The sequence below is a fragment of the Carassius auratus genome, chromosome 40, assembly GCF_003368295.1.
Source record: "Carassius auratus strain Wakin chromosome 40, ASM336829v1, whole genome shotgun sequence".
Lineage (NCBI taxonomy): Eukaryota > Metazoa > Chordata > Actinopteri > Cypriniformes > Cyprinidae > Carassius > Carassius auratus.
The window spans coordinates 14036704-14064626 of record NC_039282.1 but is presented as its reverse complement, the minus strand read 5'-3'; the positions used below and the strand labels follow the sequence as shown (position 1 = coordinate 14064626).

The following is a 27923-nucleotide window of genomic DNA, read 5'->3' as shown; positions in this document are numbered from 1 at the left end:
CTGTAAATGTAAATGTCAATGGCAATTTATTAATTATAATAAATAATGGATAATAAACAACTAATGTCATAATAAGTTAAAAATGTCAGTTAATTGTGATACTGCTAAATAAAAATGGTTTTTAACTTTTGTTTAATAAAAGCAGCATTTTACAAATGTAAAACACATTTGCTGTTAATGTCAGTACAGCTTTAAAATTATGCAAGTGACAACACTGTTTCTGACAGCAGTAAACAAATGCTATAGCTAATGAATTAAAACAAACACCGGTGGAAGAGCTTATTATCTGAAATTAAAACCTTAATTCTCAAATAATACAATATTGGACTGGATGTTTATTTGCCAATAAAGCTTGTTTAAATGTATCAATCTAGTTATTCATTTAACCACAGTTGTTGTTGGTCTTAGGGAAACAGTCATGCACGGACACATTATCCATGATCTTACCACTCTCATCCAACAAGAAGTCATCCTGGTAGCGGAACCTCTCTGGGCCACAGGCAATAAATATATCATCTTCACCAAAGAAGTCCTGAAGGCATGCCACCTACAAAAACAGCAGAGGTAGACTTATTATATGAAAATACAATTCTGTTCAATAGTTTGGGGTTGGTAAGATTTTATATTATATAATGTTTTTGAAAGTCTCTTTCATTTTCCAAGGCTGCATTTATTTGATCAAAAATACAGCAAAAACAGGAATATTGTATAGTTTTCTATTTTAATATATTTTACATTTTTATTCATTCCTGTGATGCAAAGCTGAATTTTCTGCATCATTACTCCTATATTGTTTATTTTCTTTCTTTTTGAGGTCCTAATACAGATAAACATATTAAATTTCACTTAATCACAATTTAAAACTCACTAGAACTGAAAAATATATATATATGATTAAGCTTGTAAATAGATGCATTTTCTCATTAAATATAAAATACTTAGCATAAACAGTGTAGATAATAGGCTACATAAACGAATTAGGCTGGAATAGGCTAAATAAAACAATCCACTCATATAAAGTCAATAATTCAAGGCTCAGATGAAAGGGTCGATTTGAAACCGTGTTTAACATCCTCATTCTAAAGGTCAGTGATCAGTGATTCATACAGATGCATGAATGAGAAGCAGTTTAGCATCTCACTTTAATGTATCATCTACACATACCAATGAGAACTTGTTGCTGTAGCAACAGTGACGTCATCACCAAGATCAGAGTAAGATGATTCAGTCAGGATGATTCAAGTGAGCCAATGCTCTCATGCTGGGTGCAAAAAGAGTGAATGATCCAATATTCAGTGATATTACAACAGTATAAATGGTAACACTGATGAAAGCAACAAAAGTCGGACAATAAGCCTGCTAATGTATGTGTGATATTATGTGTGCAACCCAGCAGAGGTTCCACCTAATATTTTAAAGGCAAGACATCTGTTCTTAAAGATTATGCACATAAAGTGAACAATGCCAGATCTAATGAATTATAATGACAAATCTAATTTAACGATGCATTGCGACTAGTGGTTGATAGTTATAAAAGTCATTACGGCAGTGGTAAATATCCCAGCCAGTCTAAATAATAAGCTCAGTTGTTTTTTTGTAGTTTTGTTCTTGTTTTTGATCCGTTTTTGGTCATCAAAATGAGAAATACGCTATTAAGAACCAGATGGTGTAGCAAATCAACTGTCCATTACTGGAGACTGACTGTCTGTGCTGTAAAGATTTAAAAGAAAGGGAATAAACTGAGCAGTCATTTTATAACACTAGCAATATTATTGACATAGTCTTTAGCTGAGAATCTGCAAAATCTGGCAGTCTGATCACAAGTTTTGTCTGTCGGGTTGTGCACGAAATTTCACCTTGTGCTGCAGCACCACCTTCTGGAAAGCATGCCAACTAACAACAATATAAGCTGTAACGTTAGAACTAATGTGTACTAACTATTAAACTAAAAAAAAAAAAAAAAAAAATCTGGAGCTACCATATTTTCATATTATATATAATATTACACCATATTAAATCAACATAAGCTTGAAATCAAATAAAATACTTTAACGCGAAACAAAGTTTATTACAGTCTATTCTACAACAGTGCTACTTGGTTTAAAGGTTTAAATACATAACTGGAGCCTAACAAGCCCAAAAGCATCCACTTGCTGAAAATTCAACAGCACAGAAAACCCAGTTATGAATTTAAACATGCCATTTTCATCCGAGCGTTTATTTCTCCTGATCACCACAAGATGGTGCAGACACCTCATTTTGCAGCTGCCACCAACAAGGCCACATAACTAATTCTTAAAAACAATACTTATTCTTCTTCTGTCCAACATTTCAGCATTTTATTTTAGCATCTCTGATGCCCCTGAAACCCCTGAAGGCACCTGCCATATATCGGCACCAAATTATCATAATAATACGTGAATAGGCTTTGTAAAATCGGGACAATATATAGAAGCAATCTTTAAAATCCTAAAGACACCACTCATATTTAGAAGATGAAGAACCATCTAGTTGACTAGTAACATTCACACTATCATCAACATCATTCAATTACATCCAGAAAAACAAATTTAAAGATCAAAAGATCCGAAAAACCTAAGATAATCTGAAAAACTAATCTTCTTCTTACATTTTACTTTGATTGCAAAGGATAAATCTCCTGGCTTTAAGTCAGTCTGATGGCAAGAACATTTTGTACCAGGCAGCCGTAAAACTTAAAAACACGCTCAAATCTGATGATTTTTGTAATCCATATCTGCGATCTGAAGTACAGTAGGGACTTTAACTGGCTCTACAAGTAAATAAAATTGGATTCAAGTGAAATGATGCCAGGAAACTATGTACTCCATTTCTTCCTAAACCTCTTAAAATCTCGTAAAAATTATCTTCTAACCTCAGTTAACTTTCTGTTGACTGGTTGACTTCATGCCCTAACAAAGTTAGTAGATAGCAGCGTGTTACATGTTTAGAATGATATAATTGAACAATAATATTTAGTTATCCATTACTGTAAGCATCAGCTATGAGGATGTATCATAAATAAATCAGGGTGATACAAAGATATGACCTTCTCTGAGGTTCCATAATTGTGATTAACAGCTACATGCTGAAGTTAATGAGCACCTCCTGCAGGTTTATGTCCTGTTCGACAGGAAGCTCTTTACTGGCTTTTCCTCTCAATGCATTACTATGATGTGGTTCATCTGTGAAGCCATTACTGACACTTATCTACAGATCCATAATGCACAAGTACGCAAAGCCTTTAAGAGTTTGGGGAATGATCTTTGACTAAATGAAGCTTTCTTTTCACCAAATCATGAAGCAGACGTGTAGTGTGTAATTTGAAAAACCCTTCCTGCAAACATTCATGCACAGGTCACAATATCCACATCAACTGCCTTCTCATTTTTCATATTTCATAAGGCTATTTGTCTCCTGAATAAATATGGGTGTTATGAACTGATGCACATGAATAATTCACTAGATTCTCAAGGATTCTGTTAAAGGCGTGTGAGGGGAAGCTTTTCAGTTGCTTAAAAACCACAAACTCATTCATAATAATCTATAATAATGTACCCATAAATAAAATTTTACAAAAATTGTAGTTAGTAAAGAAATCCATTACAGTACAGTTTTAGGTAATATAATCTCACCGTTGTTTGATTACTTTTACATTATTTTTAAAATATATATATATTTCATTCTTTGCAGTCAACAACATGAGAAGGATCTGCAGGGGCACACTGCGTGTGTGTGTGTGTGTGTGTGTGTGTGTGTGTGTGTGTCTGTCTGTGTGTGTGTGTGCATGTGTGTGTGTGAGAGAGAGAGAGAGAGAGACATCTCAAAACATAAGTAATGGTACTGATAGTACAAAGTAGACCTTGATGTATTGGATAATTTATAGTCTTTCGCTCTGTGCAGTCCCAAATTTTCATTACACTGAGACATAGGCTATCACAGTTTTAGATCACCTGTGTGGGGGTTGTCTCCCATTTCACCAGGAAGGATTTTTCTCAGGAAATACATTAGCATATTTGCTAGAAATAGTCTGTCTGGGTTCTGAGGTTGTGCGGGGTCTGTCGCTGGAAGCGTAAGGGAAATCTAGGCCAGGTTGACAAAGTGTAGTAACTAAATGCTGAGAGGAACATCGGATAAAATTTAATCTACCAGTATTATGTTATCATAAGGTAACTTAATTTCTTTTCTTTTTTTTGGGTTGAAATTATTTGCTAATTAATCTGGTTATTTTTATAGAATACAGTTTTAAATTAACATCACTGCTGTATTGAAGGATGCTAGCAGCACAACCTTAAACAAACCCACCCGAAATAATACTGCAGTTATTATTTACTCACACTCATGTAATTCCAGACCCATATGCTGTTATCTTGTTCTTTGGAACACAAAGAGAGAATTCTGAATAATATTCACATAGTTATTTTCCATTCAACTTTCCATAGTGAGTCGGCTGTAGAAGAATCTGGCTTTGTTTGAACTGTAATTCTTCAGTGTCTATTCACTCAAAGCGGACTCCCGCTTCGACTGAATAGAGACTGAAGAATTACAATTCAAACAAAGCCAGATTCTTCTACAGCAGACATCTGTGCATTATCATCTGCCACAAAGCAAAATAACATTCTGATTTCCTAAAATGAGTCACTACAATATGGAAAATTTCCCTGCCATAGAACTGAACCAGATCTACATATTCAGTAGAGCAGGAAAGGCAAGCCAAACACTGTAAGATGGTGCTGGGAGAGCATTGATTTCCTTTCAGCATGGACTCAGTGACACCGCCACATGTCCCAGCAATAACTCACAGATCATTGATCTGGACAGACCCCTGCTGTTAACACCCAGAAGCTTTCATCAGGCAAACGCAGCCAGCTTGTGCTCACTGATGCCATTCAGGACTTCTTAAACACAGGTTAGAAACACATGGGCAAGACTGTGGTGGCGAATCTTTAAGACACAGACTGGTAAAACTATTCATGAATAGTAGGCATGGTAGCACTTTATTATAGGGACTAATTCTCACTATTAACTAGTTGCTTATTAGAATGCTTATAATTAACATATTTAATACTTATAAAGCACATATTCTGCATAACTAAATTCTACATTAACACTACCTTAAACCTGTTAACCTGACCCCTCATTATGGGACTCACAGATGAAAGTTTTTAATAGTTTTCTACTTCAGTGTGTTACAAACATAATTGTGATGTCTTTAGAAAGAAGACCCTTTGTGCTTCACTTTTTAACAACCAGATTTGATAATGCTCAAAAATATTAACAGTTATAGACACTGAAGTGCCTTGAATTTCTTTTCTTTTTTTTACCACTCTTAAATATTTTTTTATTTGATATAAAAATACATGAAATGAGTCCTGGAGCAATCTAGAAAAGTAATGGGTTGAAAGCCACATGTCTCATGAGTATCTATTTCAAATCTGAATAAAATATCATGAAAAAATTAGACTCCTGCAAATATTTTTATGAGACTATGTCTACACCCCCCACGCCCCAAATATAAGAAAATACATTTCCCAATAGAATTGAAGGCTTCTACAAACTATTTAGTCAGTAAACATACCACTGCATAGATTTTTTTTCAATTACAAAACACTAGACAGAAACTTAGACATCAAATAAGTGATTTATTTGAGCACTAGAAAAATACAATAAGAATAATTTGAGTAAGAAAAATAAGAATAAGAAAAAAAAGTTTTAACTTTGCCAATTACAGAACATCCTGAGATTGCTAGAAATGCATCTTTTACAATGAATTACGATGCAAATAAGTACTGAAGTGCTGATGGCCACTTATACAGATGGTAATAACACAAATGTGCCATAAAATAAATAATCCACTCTCTCTATTCATATAGACGCGTTCACTTTGATAGCCGTGATCATACAGTAATAGCGAGATGATTTGGGCTGATTTGCACTCAAACAGATGGTAATCACGCACATACATTCACATTCAACATAATACACACTTTCACACATATAAAAACTGTTAAAAAAATAAAACAAACAAAGGAAATGCGATCGCTGTAAGTTCCGCCTCCATCAGCTGACAGGTGCGTCAGAGCGCGTCACCAGCTCCCAGGAGGGAGCGCCAAATTCAAATAAACTATCTTCCGCCTATTTTTCATTCATTCTTTTTTTAGGTGGATCGTCTCATTCTATTTGTGACACTGTACGCTGCAAAACCATGCCGTGTTTTTACTACCAAGACGCAGTTTCTGACCGTGAGTTATTCCATAACGGACACAAACAGTTCTGTCGCTGAATAAATGAAATGTAAACAAAGGAATTATAATCCATATTACAACGTTATTGCTTCGTTGGACTAAACGTGAGATGTCGTTCAGTGGACCCTTACCCTCCTAACTAAACCTGGATTTACAACTGTGGATGTGTTTATGACTCGTTATTACGACGGATCAGGTATGTACAGCGTTTCTAATGTCCATGTTTTTATGTGTACTGCTTACACAAATGTAGCAAATACAGTCTTTATAAGCTTTCCATTGAAAAACATCGATCTGTCGTCGATGCTTGAGGCTTAGATCTTTATAATGATACATAGATTGTCAAGATTAAATTTGTCCCGTTTCATTTAATCTATTCATAAACACTGACACGTGCGAGTTGAGTGGCTTTGAGGACGAGTGCGTCGGGGTGCAGGCTAAGCTAATAAGCAACAAATTGGGGGTTTAGTGATGCAAATGTCATAGTTAATGGTTTGTTAATAGTGAGAACTGAAATAAAGTGACCGTATACGTTATTCTTAATAAGTACTTAATATAAAATTAAAATCTGAAATGATTTATTCCATTGAGGATTTTTACTATTAAATATCAATAAGTGACTATATTTAAGTGGGGCACAATGTTCACAAAAGACCATAAGCAAATGGTGCCTAATCTATAATATCTACACCATCAAAATACTTCCTGTGTTGGGTAAAAGCATCCTGGAGAGTTATCATTTATTATTGAGATGTTTATGAGTTGGAGATGTACCAGTAGAGTTAACTTTGCACTGTATGATAGTGATAGCATGAAATCACTCAAGAGTTCACAATCCTGCAGGTGGCACTTGTGGTACTTCCTTACAGCATGTTATTTTAGTATCATTGATAAACTATTATAGTATTTGTTGATATTTTTTTCTGCTTTCACTCTAATTTGAGTTAGTTTTAGTAATTTTGTTGTATTTTTTTGTATTATTATTTTTAAATTTGTCTATGTAATATTATTTATCAATTCATTTATTTATTTATTTTATTAATTTTAGCTTATTTAGTTTATTTTAGCACATCAGCTTGAAACAAAAATGAGAAATGTTGCCTTGGCAATTAGCTGAAATAAATTAAGTTATTTATATATATATATATATATATATATATATATATATATATATATATATATATATATATATATATATATATATATATTTGTATATTGTATATTTCAGTTATTGTTTATTTTCAGTGTTTTAGTTAATGATAATAGCCCTGACTTATAGATCACTGATTCCCATCTGGGAGCCACTGTTATAGACTACAGAGTGCTTCTTTTTCTTTAAAGGGATAGTTCACCCAAAATGAAAATTCTATCAATAATTGCTTACCCTCATGTCGTTCCAAACCTGTGAGACCTTTGTTCATCTTTGGAACACAAACTAAGATATTTGTAAAGAAATCAGAGAGTTTTCTGACCCTGCATAGTAGGGGTGTAACGGTTCACAAAATTCACGGTTCGGTTCGATACAATACACTGATGTCACGGTTCGGTTCGGTACGTTTTAGATACAGCAAAAATTAAAAGCATCTCAACTTTTCAGAATGCTGCAAGCGCACCACGGGTCATGTGACAAGAACTAACCAATCAGCTTCATCCTTTCCCGTAACAATGTTGAAAGCTCAGCCAAGATGAACGAACAGCTGATCATAGTTGTATATGTATTGCAATTTTGAAATAAATTTAGTAGCAGAGCTAGCCTACTGCAAGCGATTTTTAGAGCTGCAAATCCATTTATCCTTTGCTGAAATTTCAGCGTCTTCATGGAGACAGCACGTCATGGTTGCTTAGCAAAGGCAGACGACTCAGGGGCGCAATTGCCCAAAAGCTTTGGAAAGGAGGAGAAAGACGCGCCTAGCGTTTTCCACGCGTTTTTAGGCGGTCTAAGGCGCTCGCTCACTCAGCACGTGCTGAAGGCTCGTTGCAAAATGTCTAATGCATTTAACAGACCAGAAATAGAAGATCCTCCAATAACCAACAGGTCTGGTGTTTGGGTGCACTTTGGATTCCCTGTAAGCTATAATGGTGATGATAGAATGAATGGTAATTAGTAAGGTCTCATATCCGCGGCTATAACGTAAATTAAGCCAACCAATCGCTGCGGTGATGTCTTTTGCCCTGTTTGAATCCATTGGAAATGTCTGTCTAAATGCTGCGGGGATAGTTTGTTGCGTGTATGTTTCTCCTTTTTTTCGTCTTTTCCCAGATACTGACACACTAAGGTGATGTCGGCGTAAATGAGTTGACATGTTTTAAGTGTTCCCGCTGGTGTTTTTTTTATTTATTTATTTTTTTTTATTCCCGCTGGTGTAGATGCAACGTACCGTTGTTTTTTATCCACCACTCTCTTGCCATCACCATTATAGCTTACAGGGAATCCAAAGTGCACCCAAACACCAGACCTGTTGGTTATTGGAGGATCTTCTATTTCTGGTCTGTTAAACGCATTGGCCACCGCGTACGTTACATGAACTGCTCGCTCACTCAGCGCCTGACTGAGTAGCCTAACATAAACATATAAGTTGGTGTTTTTTTCTTCTTCGGGGGTGTCAGGGGCGTTGCCTGTTACGTCGTTTGGGTTATTGGGCTACCTTGTTGAACGCATATCATTGTATTTCACTTTCTTCTTTTTTAAAAAATATAATTAATTAGTCCAACGAACCGTTCGATAGGAATACGCGTATCGTTACACCCCTACTGCATAGACAACAATGAAACTAACACTTTCAAGGCTGAGAAAGGTAGTAAGGAGTAAGGACATGATTAAAATAGTCCATGTTATATTGGTGGTTCAACAGTAATTTTATGAAAACACAAGAATAATTTCTGTGCAGAAAGAAAAAAAAATGACATTATTCAACAATTTCTTCTCTTATATGTCAGTCTTTGATGCACGTTCACGAGAGTACCACGATGCATGCGTGGTAGCCTTAGGAGCCAGTGCAGTGTGATTTCACCCTTCGTAAAAAAAAATCGGGAATCGGCCAAGAAAATTGCAATTGGTGCATCTCTAATGAAAAGCCAAGGAAATGCATTGATCAAAAGTTGTGGAAACCCTGTAAACAAGAACAAAATATAGTACAGTAATAACAAAACCTATTCTTGATGACGACCAATGCATTTTATTTTATGTCAGCCATATTTTTTTCTTGCTTTTTGAAATGGCAGCATTGTTTGGTCTGAAAGGACTCTTGTCACTCATGTTTCACAGTAATGTCAAGAGGTGACCTTTCAGGAGGAAACTGGATTGCCTATTGAGGTGCATTACATAAGTCCAGCAGTGGCAGATAATGAGTAATGACTAAATGCAAGTCAGCTTGTTGCAGTGTCACACTGGACCCCCAGTACTGTCAGGACAGACTGAACATTCACAAGGCTTACAGACCTGATCAGGTTAGGCTGGTTAGGTTCAGCGGTTAACCATTAGTAGATGGCATAACTATTTTCATATTTGATTATTGATACAGATGCCAGTTCTTGGATTTTGGAGGTTTTGGATCTTGGAAAATGCATTATGAGGTAATTTTAGAAGCAAATGAAACGTCTGATTCAAAAACACCTAGCGTGCAAACCAAAAAACCCAAAACCAAGCATAAAAGTCTTGAAGTCAAACAAATTAGCTAATTTAGGGTCCTATGATTTCAAAGATGCAGAATCGGAATACGGTCATAAATATGGAAAACGTATGAAATTTGGTAAATTTTGAATATTTTAATTTCAACAGTTGTGCAGCACTTTGTTTGCCAAAAAATAAAAGGAGTTCATTTGATAATATTTAAAAGATGACTTAAACTGATTGATAATAAAATATAAAAAAAATACACACAACTTCTTAAAACATATCATAGGGTTTTATTACTATAAAAAATATTAATTAATCGACTGGAAATACATGCTTTTACAATTATTTTTGTACCAGTATAATGGATTCCAGAAAAATTTACATGGAAAGGACAGAATTTTGGAAAAATTTGACAGATTTTATAAGGACCAAATATCAATAAACTGTTGTTAAATTGTATATAGGTTCATGATTTCAATTAATTAGACATGCTTTTTGATTACTAAAATAAAATGTTACCATTACAATAGAAAAATTACAACATAATCCAGAAATAAAATAAAAAAAACTGAATTTAAAAAAAATAAAAAAAAAAACAGGTTTTGGGGAAAATGAAATGGAATTAAAAAAAAAAAAATGACATGTATTTCATAGGGTCGTCTGCCGAGTTGTGAAATGCCACACCTTGGCCGACGGCAATGATGTAGCCTTATAGCACTCTTCACAAGAACAACACCCATTGGGACATCCATTCAACCCAGACAGAGTCAAAAGGATGCTTACGCTGAAACTGACACAAGCAGAAACCTCGCCACTGTTCAGCCCTTATGATCATGACAACCTATGGAAATCTGCTCTGTGTACGCTAATATGTGAATGAAAGAGCTCTCTTAGCCTTTCAGCTAATATTAATGGCACAGACTACAGGAGACCCATGCAATCCACAGGAATTAAAGGGGAAATGCCTGCCTGTCTGTCTGTCTATCCTCTGGCTGTCTCACATGATAAGAATAAGCTTACATGAAGAAGCCAGTGGACAGCACAACAAAAGGCTTCAAAGAATGCAGGATTATAGGGATCACTCCACTGTGCAAACATGAAAGAAACGTTTGTTTCGTTATTGTCGTCAGATTAGTGGTAAAGTAAGTCTGCCATGTAAGGGATAATGTACAGTCAGTCGGTCATCAACGCAAAATAAAACCCTGGCAGGGTGTATGATTAGGACCCCGATAACCAGCTGTGATTAACGACGTCTAGCTAACCATTATCATGCTTATTACATCTACTTGCCAAGCAAATAAATACTTAGACATTACTAATTTAATATTTTGTAATATGATATAATATAATCTTATGTAATGTAATGTAATATAAGGAAAGCCAGTTTCAATTAGCATTGCTATGGATAAACGTGAGTGAGGAAATATCAAACTGATGAATGGTGTAAATGACCAATCAGAATAGAGTATTCCAAAAATCCATGTAATGGATGGTTCTTAGTGTTCTTAGTTTTTATAGCAACATAGATTCTGTCAGTCTGACGAATTAAATATTTTGTCAGGATCCTCCATCTGGAGCACTTAACCCAAATGCATGGAGTGCTGTTACTCATCAGCAAGTGTTCAATCCTGAAAAATGTTTTACAACAGATCAATTGAACAATAACATCCTAATACATTTCAAAGCTAGCATCAGAGAGAACTTCCTCTCAAAAGAAGGTTAGATAAGGCCAGAAAGCAAAGGCAAAGGCCAAGATTTATTCCATTTATAATTTAAATCTAAATTAATTATTTATTTATTTTAAATATCTACTAAGATATTTCACGGTAACCATTCCTAGATGGCCAAATCTTCTGAATTTCCGCTCCAAGAAATATCTGAGGGCACTTTTCAAAGTGCTGATTCACTATAAATCAAACGCATTGCACTTCCCTCTAAACATTCAAATAGGATTTAATGAATGATGTAGAAATAAAACAAACCTGTTGATTTGGTCTATTCAACAATTTATACATCTGCCACAACAGTCATCTTTATTTGTAAGCTTTTCTAAGCAAATATTGAATAATGGGATTAATTGGGATTAGTTTTCTGAATTAATCAGCATATAATGTAATAAATTCAATTACATTTTTAATCAATTGACAGCACTACTAACAAGCTTTTTATCAACATAAATTCTGTCTGTGTAAAAATGCTGAGCAGTGACTGTATTCATATAAACTGTATATCAAACCTATTAAAGCATTTTTTGGAAAATGTAGGATCACAATGCATCAAATCCAGAAATCAATTCCCTTGGCACATCATCACCCGCTCCAGCAATGCTTTGAGGGATGCAGTAAATGTTTCTCTAGGAGAAAATAAACAGCCATGCATAATGCAGCCTCGTGTGAGAGGCCTGTTTGATCGCAATCCTGAGCATCCATCATCCCAACCCCGGCCTGTAACATCACCACTACTGCACCCCTCCTGCTGTAGAGGCTGTTCCTAAGCAACCACCCCCAGCAACCAGACTGCCATGGAAACCAAAAAGAGGGAAATCAAGGAGAGGGAAGAGGGGAGAGGCCCTACATACTTGGGATGTGAGAAATTCGGGGATATTCCAACCTAGAAATATCTGTTTGCACGAAGTTCAACCTTAAATTGTGACTGCTGCGGTGGGTGTAAACAGAGGAAAATATAACACCACTGAAAGCCAATGAGTTTAACGCCCTCCGGTGACAGCTTGTCATTTCATCAGTCTGCTCCTGCGGAGACACAGAAAGGTCACCATCACCCAGTCCCCAGCCATACGGCTGCCTCCCTCTGTCTGATCTCTGAATACAATTAAAGCTAAACAGAAATATTACAAAATAAGAAAAATACTATATAAATATATACATATATAGCTCATCCTAAATTGTAATCCTATAATAGAATATAAATTATACTAAATAAAACTGAACTACAATAACAACCAAAAGCATTCTTAATGCATGCATACCAATAAAAATTCTCTTTCATAAATAGAATTGGATCGCAGCATTAAATAAATGTTTTGTCATTGCATTCTGAAGCCGAGAGCGCCTCATTTACTTTGTTTGTTTAAAAGTAAAGTCTGAAAGTAGTCTCAGCATTTAATTTACAGTACTCATTTTTGGCTCATTAACACTAACAAGTACAGCTCTAGCAACTCTAAATATGGTTTCACCAAATAACTGAGCAAAAAAGCAGACTGAGAGAGAAGGAGAGAGTGAGGAACTGACTGACCTCTTTGAGATGATGATGCACGAGCAACCTCACCTTTAGAGAAACCAGGGCAGGAAGCTCAACAAACATCTTGTTTGACTAACTAAGGTAAATGTCAGGAGACTAGCTTTGCTTTATTTACAGCTGAAGTGTGTAATTTGTGCACCACAAGCATCTCCTGAGTCCACTGATCTATCCAAATAGTTCTTTCAACCAAACGATCATATCATATTCTGCATCCATAAATACAAAAGTGCAATTATCTACTTGAAATGAAATGTCCACTGCACCTACCAGTTTACCATCCACCGTATAAAGCTTCTTGACCACTCCAGAGTCCAGTTTGATGGCATCTGTGATATCCGTGAGAACCTGCTCAAACGAATGGGCCGTCTTCTTGTTGAGAAGTATACGCACGGCTTTCCGAGGCTTTACCCCGCTGCGGATTATGGTCACCAGTTTGGGTCGGATGAAATCCTTGTTATCCTTGGTTTCTATTGAAACAGCCTTGGCGCTGGCCAGAGAGGTGGGCGCTCGTGCAGATGCAGCGGTCTTGACGTTGACTGACCAGTTGGGGTTGACATTCTTTGTGTATTCCAGATTCTTGTAAGGCTCAATTGATCCGCATACGTAACTCTCACCTGTGATACAAAATTAAATAATAAGTGAAATAACCAGTGAGTATCACTGAGAACCGATCATTCAGTCCATTTGTGAACTGATTCTAAAATTTCACTGAAAAGAAATTACAAAAAAAAAAAAAACCAACAGTCATACGTGTTTGGAATAGAATGAGTGGTATAATTTAACTGAATTTTTTTTTTTTTTTTTGGCTAAACTATATCAATATATTTTGTCGTTAATGAGCATTTCCTGCAACTTCAGATGACATCTTTCACTCTAAAAATAGCTTTCCATGTTATGCGTCATGAGGACACAGAAGAAAATCCATAAATTTGCCCACATGTGAGTTTAATACAGTCAATGGACATAAAACCTCCTTATAATAGTCCATAATGACAGAGAGGTCACACAGTCAAGGTTAAGTGCACGGCAGAGACCGAAGTCACCTCCACCTCACTCATTTCCTACCCCTGTAGCACTGAGAATTAATGAATGAACAGGTGTCCTATATAAAAATGCACCACTGTGATGGCCACTGCTACTATTTCAAAATCAAATCAGAGTCATTTAACACATAATTCAAGGACAAACTTTCAGTTCTCGGGTTTGATTTATTGGTCAACACTGAGAGGAAGGGAGTGGTATAGAGATGCAGAAGCTGTTAAATAATAATGAGCATTTTAAAATGACTATTGGTTTAAATCATAGGGCTCTCTGATATCCGCTCACAGACAATAAAAGCTTGATTCTTGTTCAGTACTACAAACCGCATGCTCTGTTTGTATGGAGCCAGAAGAATCTCAATAAAGATAAATGCACACACTACATTCACATATGCACACACAGGATCCATACATGCACACACATAATTCATAAATACACACACAGGATACACAAATGCACACAAAATTCACAAATGCACACACAAAATTTAAAAAGCACAGAAGATTCACAAATGCATACAAAATTCAGAAATGCACACAAAATTCAGAAATACACACACAATTCAGAAATGCAAACAACATTTACAAATGCACTCAAGATTCACAAATGCACAGGACAAGATTCAGAAATGTATTTCTGATGCACACACACATATATCTTGATTTACAAACTGCTTGCGGTCTGTGAACTTCACTGCATTTGTGTGTGAATTTTGAGACTCCCTTGACTTGGCTCGACACACAAATGCCTTTTTTTAAACAGGGAATGATCTGCAACCAATCAGATATCTCCCTTGTTTTAGCCAATCACAAGAATGCACCCCACGTGGGGGATTGTTTACTTATAAGCCAATCAGCGAACGACTCACTTTCCTCACGCAGCAAACGACTCACTTTCCTCAGCGAACGACTCACTTACCTCACACAGCCGGCGACTCACTTTGCGCAGCCAGCGACCCACTTTGCGCAGCGAACGACTCACTTTCCTCACGAGTCACGCAGCGAACGACTCACTTTCCTCAGCCAGCGAGCGACTCACTTTCCTCAGCCAGCGAGCGACTCACTTTCCTCACGAGTCATGCAGCGAACGACTCACTTTCCTCACCCAGCGAGCGACTCACTTTCCTCACGAGTCACGCAGCGAACGACTCACTTTCCTCACCCAGCGAGCGACTCACTTTCCTCAGCGAACGATTCACTTTCCTCAGGAGTCACGCAGCGAACGACTCACTTTCCTCACCCAGCGAGCGACTCACTTTCCTCAGCGAACGATTCACTTTCCTCAGGAGTCACGCAGCGAACGACTCACTTTCCTCACCCAGCGAGCGACTCACTTTCCTCAGCGAACGATTCACTTTCCTCAGGAGTCACGCAGCGAACGACTCACTTTCCTCACCCAGCGAGCGACTCACTTTCCTCAGCGAACGATTCACTTTCCTCAGGAGTCACGCAGCGAACGACTCACTTTCCTCACCCAGCGAGCGACTCACTTTCCTCAGCGAACGATTCCTCAAGCAGCGAAGTTGAGCGAACGATTCACTTTCCTCACGCAGCGATCAACTCACTTTCCTAAGCGAACGACAGCCGCAGACCCACTTTTCGCAGCCAGAGAGCCACTTTCCTCTCGCAGCGGACCACTGACTCTCTCTTCATGTAGGGACTGAATATTATAATTAAAGTGACTTCTATATTTCATCCAAAAGAATATTTAGATATATTTAAATATTCAAAAAGGTTTAAACATTTTTTTTTTTTTTTACTCTCATTAAAATATTTCAATAAAATGAAATAATTGCCTATTGCAAATTTATGAATCCATGGTTAACTTTTTTTTCTGCAGTCACTGGGCTATATGTATTGAGACATTTTTTTATTTATATTTTGTAAAAAATAATAAAAATAAACCTGAATTGTAATCTAAACATCTGTATTTTTATACAATTTAATACAATTGCTGTGTGAACACGTTCATGTGATTGGCTTATAAGTAAACAATCCCCCCACGTGGGGTGCATTCTTGTGATTGGCTAAAAGAAGGCAGATATCTGATTGGTTGCTGATCATTCCCTGTTTTAAAAAAAAAGCATTTGTGTGTCGAGCCAAGTCAGGGGAGTCTCAAAATTCACACACAAATGCAGTGAAGTTCACAGACCGCAAGCAGTTTGTGAATCAAGATATATGTCTGTGTGCATCAGAAATACATTTCTGAATCTTGTTCTGTGCATTTGTGAATCTTGAGTGCATTTGTAAAGGTTGTTTGCATTTCTGAATTGTGTGTGTATTTCTGATTTTTGTGTGCATTTCTGAATTTTGTATGCATTTGTGAATCTTCTGTGCTTTTTAAATTTTGTGTGTGCATTTGTGAATTTTGTGTGCATTTGTGTATCCTGTGTGTGTATTTATGAATCATGTGTGTGCATCTATGAATCCTGTGTGTGCATATGTGACTGTAGTGTGTGCATTTATCTTTATTGAGACTCTTCTGGCTCCATATGTTTGGGGTGTCAGAGACCCCAGATATGGAACATAACTAATGTGATGACTTTCCACATTGTAGATCTCTGATTGGTGTACACAATACAGATGTAGCAGAAATGAGTCAAATCAGACAAATCAAAGAGTCCATCAGAGCTGTGTGCATTGAAACATGAGCTGAATTCCTCAGGAAGTCATAAATCAGTTCTAGTGCCACAAGAACCAGGCAAGATAACCAACCAACCAACTTGTTCACACAACAGCTTTCAACATTAACACCAATAGAACAATTATTGACAATTTTAATTCGAAGAAGAGATTGTCAAATTTATTGGTCGTGATTGGAATGCAACGCTGGACATCACATGTAAACCCAGGAGATCAAGTTAAATACTTGCATTGACTTCCCCCCCCAGCCAGTGAAACCAGACTGAAATTCCTAAGGGGGAAGGGCTTTAAACCTTTGTCTTCACAGAAAAGTCCCTTTGCCAGAGAATGGCAAAGAAACTGCTTTTTATACATTATATATGGACCAGAATGAACTCAAAAAAGACTTATGAATGAATCATTCCATTGCTTAACTCCATATTCATTTACGTGTAACCCACACATTTGACTATCATGTATAATCACTTATTGTGTATGTCTTTTGATAACTATAGGATACCTAGTCATGTCTAGTATTGAAATAATCGCATTTTCTTGCTTGATATTGTCCTGACAATCATTTATTTGTAAAATATATCATAATCATGTTATAGGAATCATGTCCAAAATTAGACCCTGTGAGGCAAGAACCACATGCTTGGTAAGATAAACAAATGATTTATGATACCCACCCCAAGAACATATCTGATTGGTCAAGGCAACATTTGAGGGGTGGCCAACAAGGAAGTTTTAAATACTTTGGATCCCATGAAATTTTGCTTTTAGTCTGCTTTTTAGTTCTAGTCTAGCTGCTGCTATTAGCCATGTCGGCTTTTAGTTCTAGCATTGCTCGTGCTATCAGTCATGCCTGCTCTTAGCTTTTAGCTTGTAGCTTTGCTACCTAGCTTTAGCTTGTAGCATCTAGCCATGCGGTAGTCATCATTGTTCTTTGAGCGCGGTTCCAGCGTGCCTGCCTGCTGCTACTATGAGAAGGAACACAACCTAGTCTCGTCAAACTTTATTTCTTTTCTTTTCCGTTTGAGAGTTTCGTGTTCTGAGTTAAGTTTTGTAACGTCCATTCAACTTCAACCAGCGAACACGACTCTGCACTTTCAGCCAACGCCCAACAACCACGGGCTTCCCAAGACGTCACTTCAGAGACTGAACTTCCAGCCAATCAACGACCTCGGGATAGCCCTTTCACCGAGGCTCCTTCTTCACAGGAGATGCAAGTAACTTTACCTCCAGACTGTGACCTTTACTGGTGTATCTAATTTAATTTTAACCTCATTGAGGAACTCAATGCGAGCGCTAATTACGTGATTGATGGTTGTTCATGTTTATGCAATTTAACGTATTGCTGTTAACTTGGGATTCCATATTTCCATTCTCTTAAACTCATCTTTCCCTAACTTTCGACCTTCCTGCAACTTGTGTGAATGTGTGTGTGCGTGCGTTTATGTGTTAGATTAGTTTATATGTCTTAGATTTATCTAATAAAGCCTTATTCATATTGAAAAGAGAAGTATCTTGTGTTTTGTGCTTACAAGTTAATGTCTTAAACTGTCGATCTTGTTACTGTGCTAATTGATAGTGTTTTCACTATAGTTTGGATATTAGTATCCAGCGCAGATTTGATGTTAAACGGCTCTTTCACTGAACCGCAGGCGCGTCTCCGTGAGCAGCCGTGAAACAGTGATTCTGTTCAAATTCCCTTTAAAATCTTAAATGATTCCCTTTGAGCTAAATTGACCTGTTTCCCTTACATTTATAATGGTGGAGAATGCGGGCAGTTTAATCTAAATTGTGAGCATAAACCAAGTTATTTAATCTTTGATTTTGCTAAAGGAATGAAAGGTGAGAAGCTTGCGAGACTGGAGTGTATGTGTGTGTGTTTGCGTGACGTAAGCAGCGCGCGCCCTCCCGCTTGAATGAAAGGAGCTAGAGGAGACTTTAACTCGAGTCCGTCTCCCCTTTGTTAACAGCAGTAAGTGAACTTAAAAGTAAACATCTGAGATCGTACAATAAGGTAGAAATTGAGCGTGTTCCTCATTTGTGTAATGCCTTGTTTTATAGCTGATTTGATTTCACTGCGTGTTCCAGTGTCTCAAACGCTATCTCAGTCACTGTTTGCTGAACGGAGCTAAACTGTTAGTGTTTCAAAAGGGATATAAATCGGTGAATAAAGAATAGTTTTGAGCGGGTTCCTCAATCTATTTATCAAAGTCCCCGTATTCATATTTCATATAGTTTGATTGCCAGTGCGTGTTCCACTGCCGAATCAAATTTGATATTCGACTCCCCTAAGTTAACGTTAAGCATTAGAGAACAATGTTTGCCCATTTGTATCCGTTCACAAAGTGAATGCAATCTCGCGTAACACTGCGTGTGTCCGAGAGTAATTTGAATGGGAGTGTTTTAAAAGCTTGATCAAGTAAATTTTAACTGTGTACCAACAGCGAAGGAAGACTTTTATGTTTGTGTCCAGAAAAACTGGCACGGAGATTCAAATTGCTGAGATTGATATAACTGTGTTCCCTTAACTACAGCAGGAAGCTGCTATTTGAATTAAGATAAATTTAACTCTATACAAACTGAGAGTTTAAGTGCCACATCGCAAAACCAACTGAAAGGCGGTGTTGTTATTTGTACAGTGTTGAAATGAGCCGACATTTCATGTAACATGCTTAACTGTATTTGCAACAACGCAACGATTCATGTGCTAATCCACTTGAATGTGTTTTGGTTGCCATAGTGACGACCGTGACCCGGAAGCCTAACGTACTTCCGGAGCAACTCTGAACTGTGCACGCGCAGCGCACAAACTCTGCGGTGTCGCTAAGCTAACAAAACCATTGCAGTTACATTGAAGTCTATACTAAAGCCACTAGCCTCAAAGGTTAGCCGTTAGCATTACCATCCAGTGGTAGAATAATGTGTGTTTGGGCAACGCTGACGTGATTTAACCATTTTAAACATCTTAACTAACACTTGTTAGTCTCTTTCTTTTTATCGCTCTCTTTTCTCACTAGACCACTTATTTTCATTTTACTAGAAAGGGAAATACTGACTCACAATTATTAATTGTCAAATTGAAATTTAATTGAAACATTAAATTTATTTTGAATCATTTAAAATTTCCCTTTCAGATCATTTCATATGATCTTTTATTTCTAGTATTCTCTTTTGGGTCTAATTATTTTAGGAATGAATAAGCCTTGAACTTTGGAAGTTAAAGTAAACTTATTCTTCCTAATTTATTTATTACCCATCTGAATATATGCTATTCAGACCTTTACTTATTTGAATGCGTTTTACCCCTCTTCCTGTTTTGGTTATACACTTAACCACTATTGTTTTACGTATTGATTTCCTCTTTTTAATTTCATTTTTGCATATTTTGCCCATTTATTATTTTTTTTTAATTTTCCTATTTCTTACCATTTCTTTTGTGTATCCTAGCCTGGGAACGACAAACCTGAGCCCTAAAAGGAGACATTGTTATCCCTCACTACGAGTTCAAATAAATTAGAAAGACAACCCTCTTTCACTTAAAGTTTATTTTGTTTGATTAGTTGTGCAGCAACTAACACAACGCTCTCCTTGTAGTTGAGATAACCGCTACTGAGACTTACCATCTCCGTCCTCTCTCTCCTTTACTTTCCTCTTCTCTTTTTACATTTGTAGGACATGTAAGAACCATCAATCAATTCTAAGTGAAGTAAATACACAATCGTGCCAAAGACGACGAATCATCCTTATGAATTTGATTGTAATCATCCTCTCATTTGTTCTTTCTAACCTCCCTACATTTGGAAACGCAATCCAAGTTTTAGCATCTCATCCAACGTTGAGATCAATTTAATAGAGATACGTGTTGAACAACTGTCGCCTTCGCTGACTCCCTGGTGAGCGGTCCAACTGAAAGGTGTACGGTGTCAATCCTGTCAGACTAAGAAAAGAGATATCAGAATTATTATTGTATTCTTTTGTCCAAAGCAAGAAATATAATAATATTGTTTATGTTTTTGATAACATTTAATTGGAAAAAATAATTTTCCTCATTTGAAAAACAGAAATTTTGCTTGTCATTTGAATTTGTTTTTCACCTCTGTCTCTCTTTTCCTCTTCCTCATTAGAGTGACAAAGTCTTCGCATCTTTAGTCTATTTAGACACCCTGAGACCAACACAGTCATCACCACATTTCACTAGTGGTTCACAATCACTGATACAACACTTAGTTGTCCCACCACACATAGGCTTTTACTCCACACAGATCTGTGTCAGTCTTTCTTCTCCCCAGCGTGCCAACATGCCGCAGACTGCAGACCCCATTGCCCATGGGGAAGATGTGAACATTTGGCTGAGAGGCATAACAGACAGCCTCACTCCAAAGACATTTGAACTGTTATTATTTTTAATAATAATCCTAATCCTGAGAAGATTCCTGACACAAGATTCAAGCCAGAACAACAACCACGAGGAGCTAGTCAAGATCACAAGCTCACTAAGCTATGCCTTCACAACCCAGCTGAAACTGAGCGACAAGCACATCACCCACCTTCAAGAGGAGCTGACACGTGCTCAACGTCGCATAGACAAGCTGGAAGTGAAAGTTCAAAATCAACTCAAAGCACCCAGCGAGAGGGAGCAGGATACAACAGAACAAGTTATGAAGCTCCAAGCAGCCCTGGCAGCAGCTCAGCTCGACCAGCAACATACAACGGCTGCTCAGAAAGACCTGGTAAACAGACTCCAGTATGCCGAACAGCTACTAGAGAAAGCCAAGATAGACATCAGAAACAAAAACTCTGAAATCAGTGCTTTGAAAGACCACCTTGAAAGGTACAGAACTGAAATGGACAATCTGACCCAACAACTAGACGATACCAACGATGAGCTCTACATGGTCAGAAAAGAACTCCAAAATGCTTACAAGCACAAACTAGAGCCAAGAAAAGAGAAACATCTCTTAGCCTCATCACTGCTGAGCAGAGCAGAGTCCCACGTCCAAGAACTGGCATATGACGAAAGGAGCGAAGGGCCACAACCCAAAACCTCACCTGCCTTCGCCACACAACCCTTTCCTGCCAACGAAAGAAAACCTCCCGTCCAAGGCCTTGAAGCTGCACACGGGATGACCATCAAAGACCTCAACAAGCTGTCTAAAAACATCAGCAGGTTCAACCCAAACTCCACAGAGAGCCCCGACATCCAAGCTTATCTGCGAGATATCGAATTTCACCTTGAAGTGAGACCTCATGTGACTGACAGAGACTGGTTATACCTCCTTAGAGCCACGTCCAGTCCCGAGGTACGAAACTTTCTAGATCGACAGCCCAGTCAAACCAAGTCAAACTACCAGCGACTTCGTGAGGTCCTGATTAAAGAGTTTACAGACCCAGAGTCTGAACATGGACTGTTAACTGCCTTGGAAACCAAACAAGGTCGTCAAGAGACTCCACAAGCTTACTACAACCGACTCCGACAATCCTACTTTGGTGCACACAACAACTCTGACCTTGAAGAGGATGTGAACTTCAAAACCCTCTTCCTAAAGAATCTGCACCCTGGAGTCAGTCACCATCTAGGTGTCATGGCCTGTCCGAACTCCATGACCATCCAACAGTTGCGTGACCTAACACAGAAGGCCTATAACAAGCAGAAGTTGGCCTCAAAGAAAGGTAACAAAACATCCACACTCTTGAACTCTGTCAACAAAGACTCAAGCCTTGCACTGGACGACACCCAGTGGCATCACAACACCAGAGTCTTCCATCAAGAGCACAGAGAACGTGACGCCCATATCCACGACCGCTTTCAGCCCAACTGCTGGAAAAATCCATGGGACCAGCCACGCTTCTCAAGAAACCAAAAGGATAACATCTGGAAACCTAACCAGAGATCCAAAGGTAATCACCTGACTCATCCAAGAGCAACTCGTGTGGGTAAGCGACAACAAAACCCACCTCAGCACCACTCAGACATGCACAGTGCTGAGTATGCACAAGAACATAACCGCTTACCATTAGAAGACACGGAACAAGTCATGGAACAACTAAGAGAGTTCCTTCAAGACAATTTACATGCATATGACCACAAAGTTGAGTCATGCTCGCTGTGACCAGCGACAGAACGGAAGGCCGGTGATCACCTGGTGCACCACATCAGAGATGACAAGCACCTGTTCAACAACAACCCAGAATGAACAAGTCTTTCACGGCCAACTGTTGATGAAAAATCTGAGGTACTAAAGGACATCACCTCAGTCACTAACAAACTGTCAAATGAACTCCAACTCCAAGTTCCAAATTCCCTGTCTGTGCAACAGCAACCACCAGAGCACAGAAGGTCAGAAAGTCTGCTACAGCCAGAAGGCATCACAAGAAGAATGCAACATAGGAGACAAGTTTTGCAACTCAGCTTCACACAGCCATGCCAAACTGCCTCCGACTGTCTGCCAAAGAACCTCCTGCCTTGCTGGACTGACCCCTCATTAGACCATGGACACGCCCTCATCCAAGCCAAGGATGCTGAGAGCCAGTCTTCAGTGACATGCTAGAAAAAGGGGGAGACAACACAGACTTGAACAGATCTGACCACACATGCACTACACCAGTAACACACAACATTACCTACACCCAGAGGTAAACACATCTACTGATAACACAGTCAACAAACATATTCTTCCCACAGGTAGAATATCCAACTTTTAGTGTAACAAAGTTACACATACCCACCATGAAGAAACGTGCAGCCATCCTCACAATAGGTAGAACACCTGACACTAAGTTAAGGTTCATGACACACTAGCTGCACCTGACATCCTAGCTCAATAGTAGTTGTAACCCATGCTAGGAAAACCCACAGCAGCCTTGTTTTGTTTTGTTCTTCTTCTACCTATCCTTCTCCTTCCCCTCTTTCCTGAGTAGGTGAAACGCCTAGACACCCTGCGAGGGTCGAAGGTCTGATATTAGGATTGACTCGCAACACCTAATATCCGCCAGCCACTCTAAACTGAATGGAAGCCAGAGAGCTCCATGCATGATAGGTCAATTCATTGAATTGAAAATGAAATTACTAGAAAACTAATGGTAAACATGTAAAGTAAGACAACCTAGAAGAACCAAACAAAGTTAACCACAAATTTGATTGATGAATCAAAATAAAAACAATTTCCAAGACGATCTAAACTATCCTCAATGTGCTAAACTACATTGACTAATTGAACTTAACCACGTGTACCTAAATAACCTGATGCCTGCACCAGTACAGTAACTGTCATGGAGGTGTTGTCTTGCTGTTTGCTGTGTTTGTCTGCTTCTTCTGCCTTTGTTTCTCCAGCGATCGACGATGTCTTCACCTAAACACCTCGCCGATCGAAAGGGGGATATATGTAGCAGAAATGAGTCAAATCAGACAAATCAAAGAGTCCATCAGAGCTGTGTGCATTGAAACATGAGCTGAATTCCTCAGGAAGTCATAAATCAGTTCTAGTGCCACAAGAACCAGGCAAGATAACCAACCAACCAACTTGTTCACACAACAGCTTTCAACATTAACACCAATAGAACAATTATTGACAATTTTAATTCAAAGAAGAGATTGTCAAATTTATTGTTCGTGATTGGAATGCAACGCTGGACATCACATGTAAACCCAGGAGATCAAGTTAAATACTTGCATTGACTTCCCCCCCCAGCCAGTGAAACCAGACTGAAATTCCTAAGGGGGAAGGGCTTTAAACCTTTGTCTTCACAGAAAAGTCCCTTTGCCAGAGAATGGCAAAGAAACTGCTTTTTATACATTATATATGGACCAGAATGAACTCAAAAAAGACTTATGAATGAATCATTCCATTGCTTAACTCCATATTCATTTACGTGTAACCCACACATTTGACTATCATGTATAATCACTTATTGTGTATGTCTTTTGATAACTATAGGATACCTAGTCATGTCTAGTATTGAAATAATCGCATTTTCTTGCTTGATATTGTCCTGACAATCATTTATTTGTAAAATATATCATAATCATGTTATAGGAATCATGTCCAAAATTAGACCCTGTGAGGCAAGAACCACATGCTTGGTAAGATAAACAAATGATTTATGATACCCACCCCAAGAACATATCTGATTGGTCAAGGCAACATTTGAGGGGTGGCCAACAAGGAAGTTTTAAATACTTTGGATCCCATGAAATTTTGCTTTTAGTCTGCTTTTTAGTTCTAGTCTAGCTGCTGCTATTAGCCATGTCGGCTTTTAGTTCTAGCATTGCTCGTGCTATCAGTCATGCCTGCTCTTAGCTTTTAGCTTGTAGCTTTGCTACCTAGCTTTAGCTTGTAGCATCTAGCCATGCGGTAGTCATCATTGTTCTTTGAGCGCGGTTCCAGCGTGCCTGCCTGCTGCTACTATGAGAAGGAACACAACCTAGTCTCGTCAAACTTTATTTCTTTTCTTTTCCGTTTGAGAGTTTCGTGTTCTGAGTTAAGTTTTGTAACGTCCATTCAACTTCAACCAGCGAACACGACTCTGCACTTTCAGCCAACGCCCAACAACCACGGGCTTCCCAAGACGTCACTTCAGAGACTGAACTTCCAGCCAATCAACGACCTCGGGATAGCCCTTTCACCGAGGCTCCTTCTTCACAGGAGATGCAAGTAACTTTACCTCCAGACTGTGACCTTTACTGGTGTATCTAATTTAATTTTAACCTCATTGAGGAACTCAATGCGAGCGCTAATTACGTGATTGATGGTTGTTCATGTTTATGCAATTTAACGTATTGCTGTTAACTTGGGATTCCATATTTCCATTCTCTTAAACTCATCTTTCCCTAACTTTCGACCTTCCTGCAACTTGTGTGAATGTGTGTGTGCGTGCGTTTATGTGTTAGATTAGTTTATATGTCTTAGATTTATCTAATAAAGCCTTATTCATATTGAAAAGAGAAGTATCTTGTGTTTTGTGCTTACAAGTTAATGTCTTAAACTGTCGATCTTGTTACTGTGCTAATTGATAGTGTTTTCACTATAGTTTGGATATTAGTATCCAGTGCAGATTTGATGTTAAACGGCTCGTTCACTGAACCGCAGGCGCGTCTCCGTGAGCAGCCGTGAAACAGTGATTCTGTTCAAATTCCCTTTAAAATCTTAAATGATTCCCTTTGAGCTAAATTGACCTGTTTCCCTTACACAGAGATATTATGTGTTTATTTTCTGAAAATTTACTCACACTCAGGTAAACCAAGATTTCACAAGTTCACGCTTATATATAATCGGATGGAGCAAATAGTACACATATTTGGCTCGCTGGGATGCTCAAGCCAGGAGAATCCCACACTCCACCACCCCCAAGCCTGTTCTGGTATGACAATAGTTAAGAGGGAGGAGTTAGGGTGGAGGAGGGATGCCGGAAAACTGTATATATATTGTTCCTATGAGCTCTGCCTGTGCTAAACTGATTGATTATCTGAATATACTCCCGAACCTTGTTAATAAAACATCAGTTGAAGAAATTCAGCATTATTACATCTCTTGCTCACCAATGCTTACTGTACAGTGAATGGCTGCCGTCAGAATGAGAGCTTAAATAGCTGGTATATATGACTTGTAGTCATCAACATAAGTACAATCCATCAGTTTATATCTTGTCAAGAGACAAGCTGTGTATTTGTAATAAAAAAAAATTCAGTTAACTTTAAACCTGTGCTTACAGCTAAAATATGAATCCTTTAACCACAATACTACTTTCTTCAGTTAAAAAGTTGCCTGGTCTAAATCAGGAGAGAAATGTCCACAGATCAGGCTTTCTACAGTTCTAAACAAACATGTTGGATTTTGATGTGAGAGAAAAACAGGGCAAGGCACTTGCAAGAAATGTTGCATTTTGGCCAGAAGAATTGATTTAAGATTAAAAGGTCCTAATGATAAATTTGTTTCTTAAACCACACAGCTTTTTTTTGACTACACAAGACATTAATTGTTGGACTGGAGATGTGTGGATTACTTGTTGTTTACTGTAATGTTTTTATCAACTGTTCTCTCATTCTGATGGCACTCCATTCACTGCAGGCACCCATTCATTATCCATTGATAAGCAAGTGATGCAATGCTTAATTTCTCTAAATCCTTTCAGATGACAAAACAAACTCATCAAAATTTTGGATTGCCTAGATTTTCATTTTTAATGGGTTTGGATAGAAATAATTTTACCAAAATAAAGGTTCATTTCAAAATAACTAATTACATTTATCTGGGTCTCTGAGACATAACTGTCATTCACATCAGAGCATAAGGAATAAAAAGACCAATTAAACACTGGTATCTTTTATTTAAAGAGCAAATGTAGTCTTAAAGGTTGGCAAAATCTTTAGATATCATCAGAAAAATAATGCTGGAAAGTCTCATTTTAAGATAGTAACTGGTGGTCCATAGCTTGTTCAAGCTTTCAGACTACCAGCAATAAACCCACTGCAAGCAGGTTGTCAGTTTTTAAAGTAGTCTTTCTTGGGAAAGCTTATTAATAAACACTTTAGACTAGCTATCATGTTTCAAAACCATAATTTTCCAGCCTGTTGTCTACATGTGAAGAACAGGTACAAATCCAAACCTAGACACTTGTGATCTAATGCACAGTTGACCATGCTATGTCAAGTTGAACAATAAAATAAAGATACTGACTGCATGGTGTGTGTCCCTAAACCTCCATATACAGACACCCAAGCTCACCTTCCACCAGCTGGTCCATGCTGGTAATCTTCGACCCGTCAATGGTGTAAATGGTCCGGACGCCCTGAGGCAGATTAACATTATCTGATAGGGAGCGGGTGAGGTCTGCGAGCAGAGCATCGAAAGAGCGGAATCTGTCATTGGAAATCGCGTACACAATCCCTTTGAAGTACCGGTCTCCATTGCGGTAGAACCGGACCCTCTTGGCTTTCTTTTCCGAGCTCAAAGCCTGTAGGGTCCGGGTTCGGTATAGGCTGCAGTGGGCGCTGTGCGTGGGGCTCGGGAGGCCGTTCGCACGTGAACCCGCACGGCTGTATCTTTGTGCTTTGTCCCGTTCGTCGAAATGCTCCAGCTCCATGTCAACACCCGGGGCTGTAGTAGGCTATCT

General features: G+C 38.2%; 1 protein-coding gene across 3 annotated transcripts in view; it reads right to left on the bottom strand.

Moving 5' to 3' along the window:
- LOC113058656 (serine/threonine-protein kinase DCLK1-like) overlaps positions 1-27923 on the bottom strand; it is a 43057-nt gene that overhangs the window by 14131 nt on the left and 1003 nt on the right. For all 3 annotated transcript variants that reach the window (XM_026226761.1, XM_026226762.1, XM_026226763.1), the window contains exons 2-4: positions 27536-27923; positions 13405-13751; positions 448-547 (exon numbers count right to left, since the gene is read on the bottom strand). In XM_026226761.1, the coding sequence (XP_026082546.1) occupies positions 448-547; positions 13405-13751; positions 27536-27893 (805 nt within the window). In that variant the 5' untranslated portion in view covers positions 27894-27923. The remainder of the gene's footprint in view (positions 1-447; positions 548-13404; positions 13752-27535) is intronic.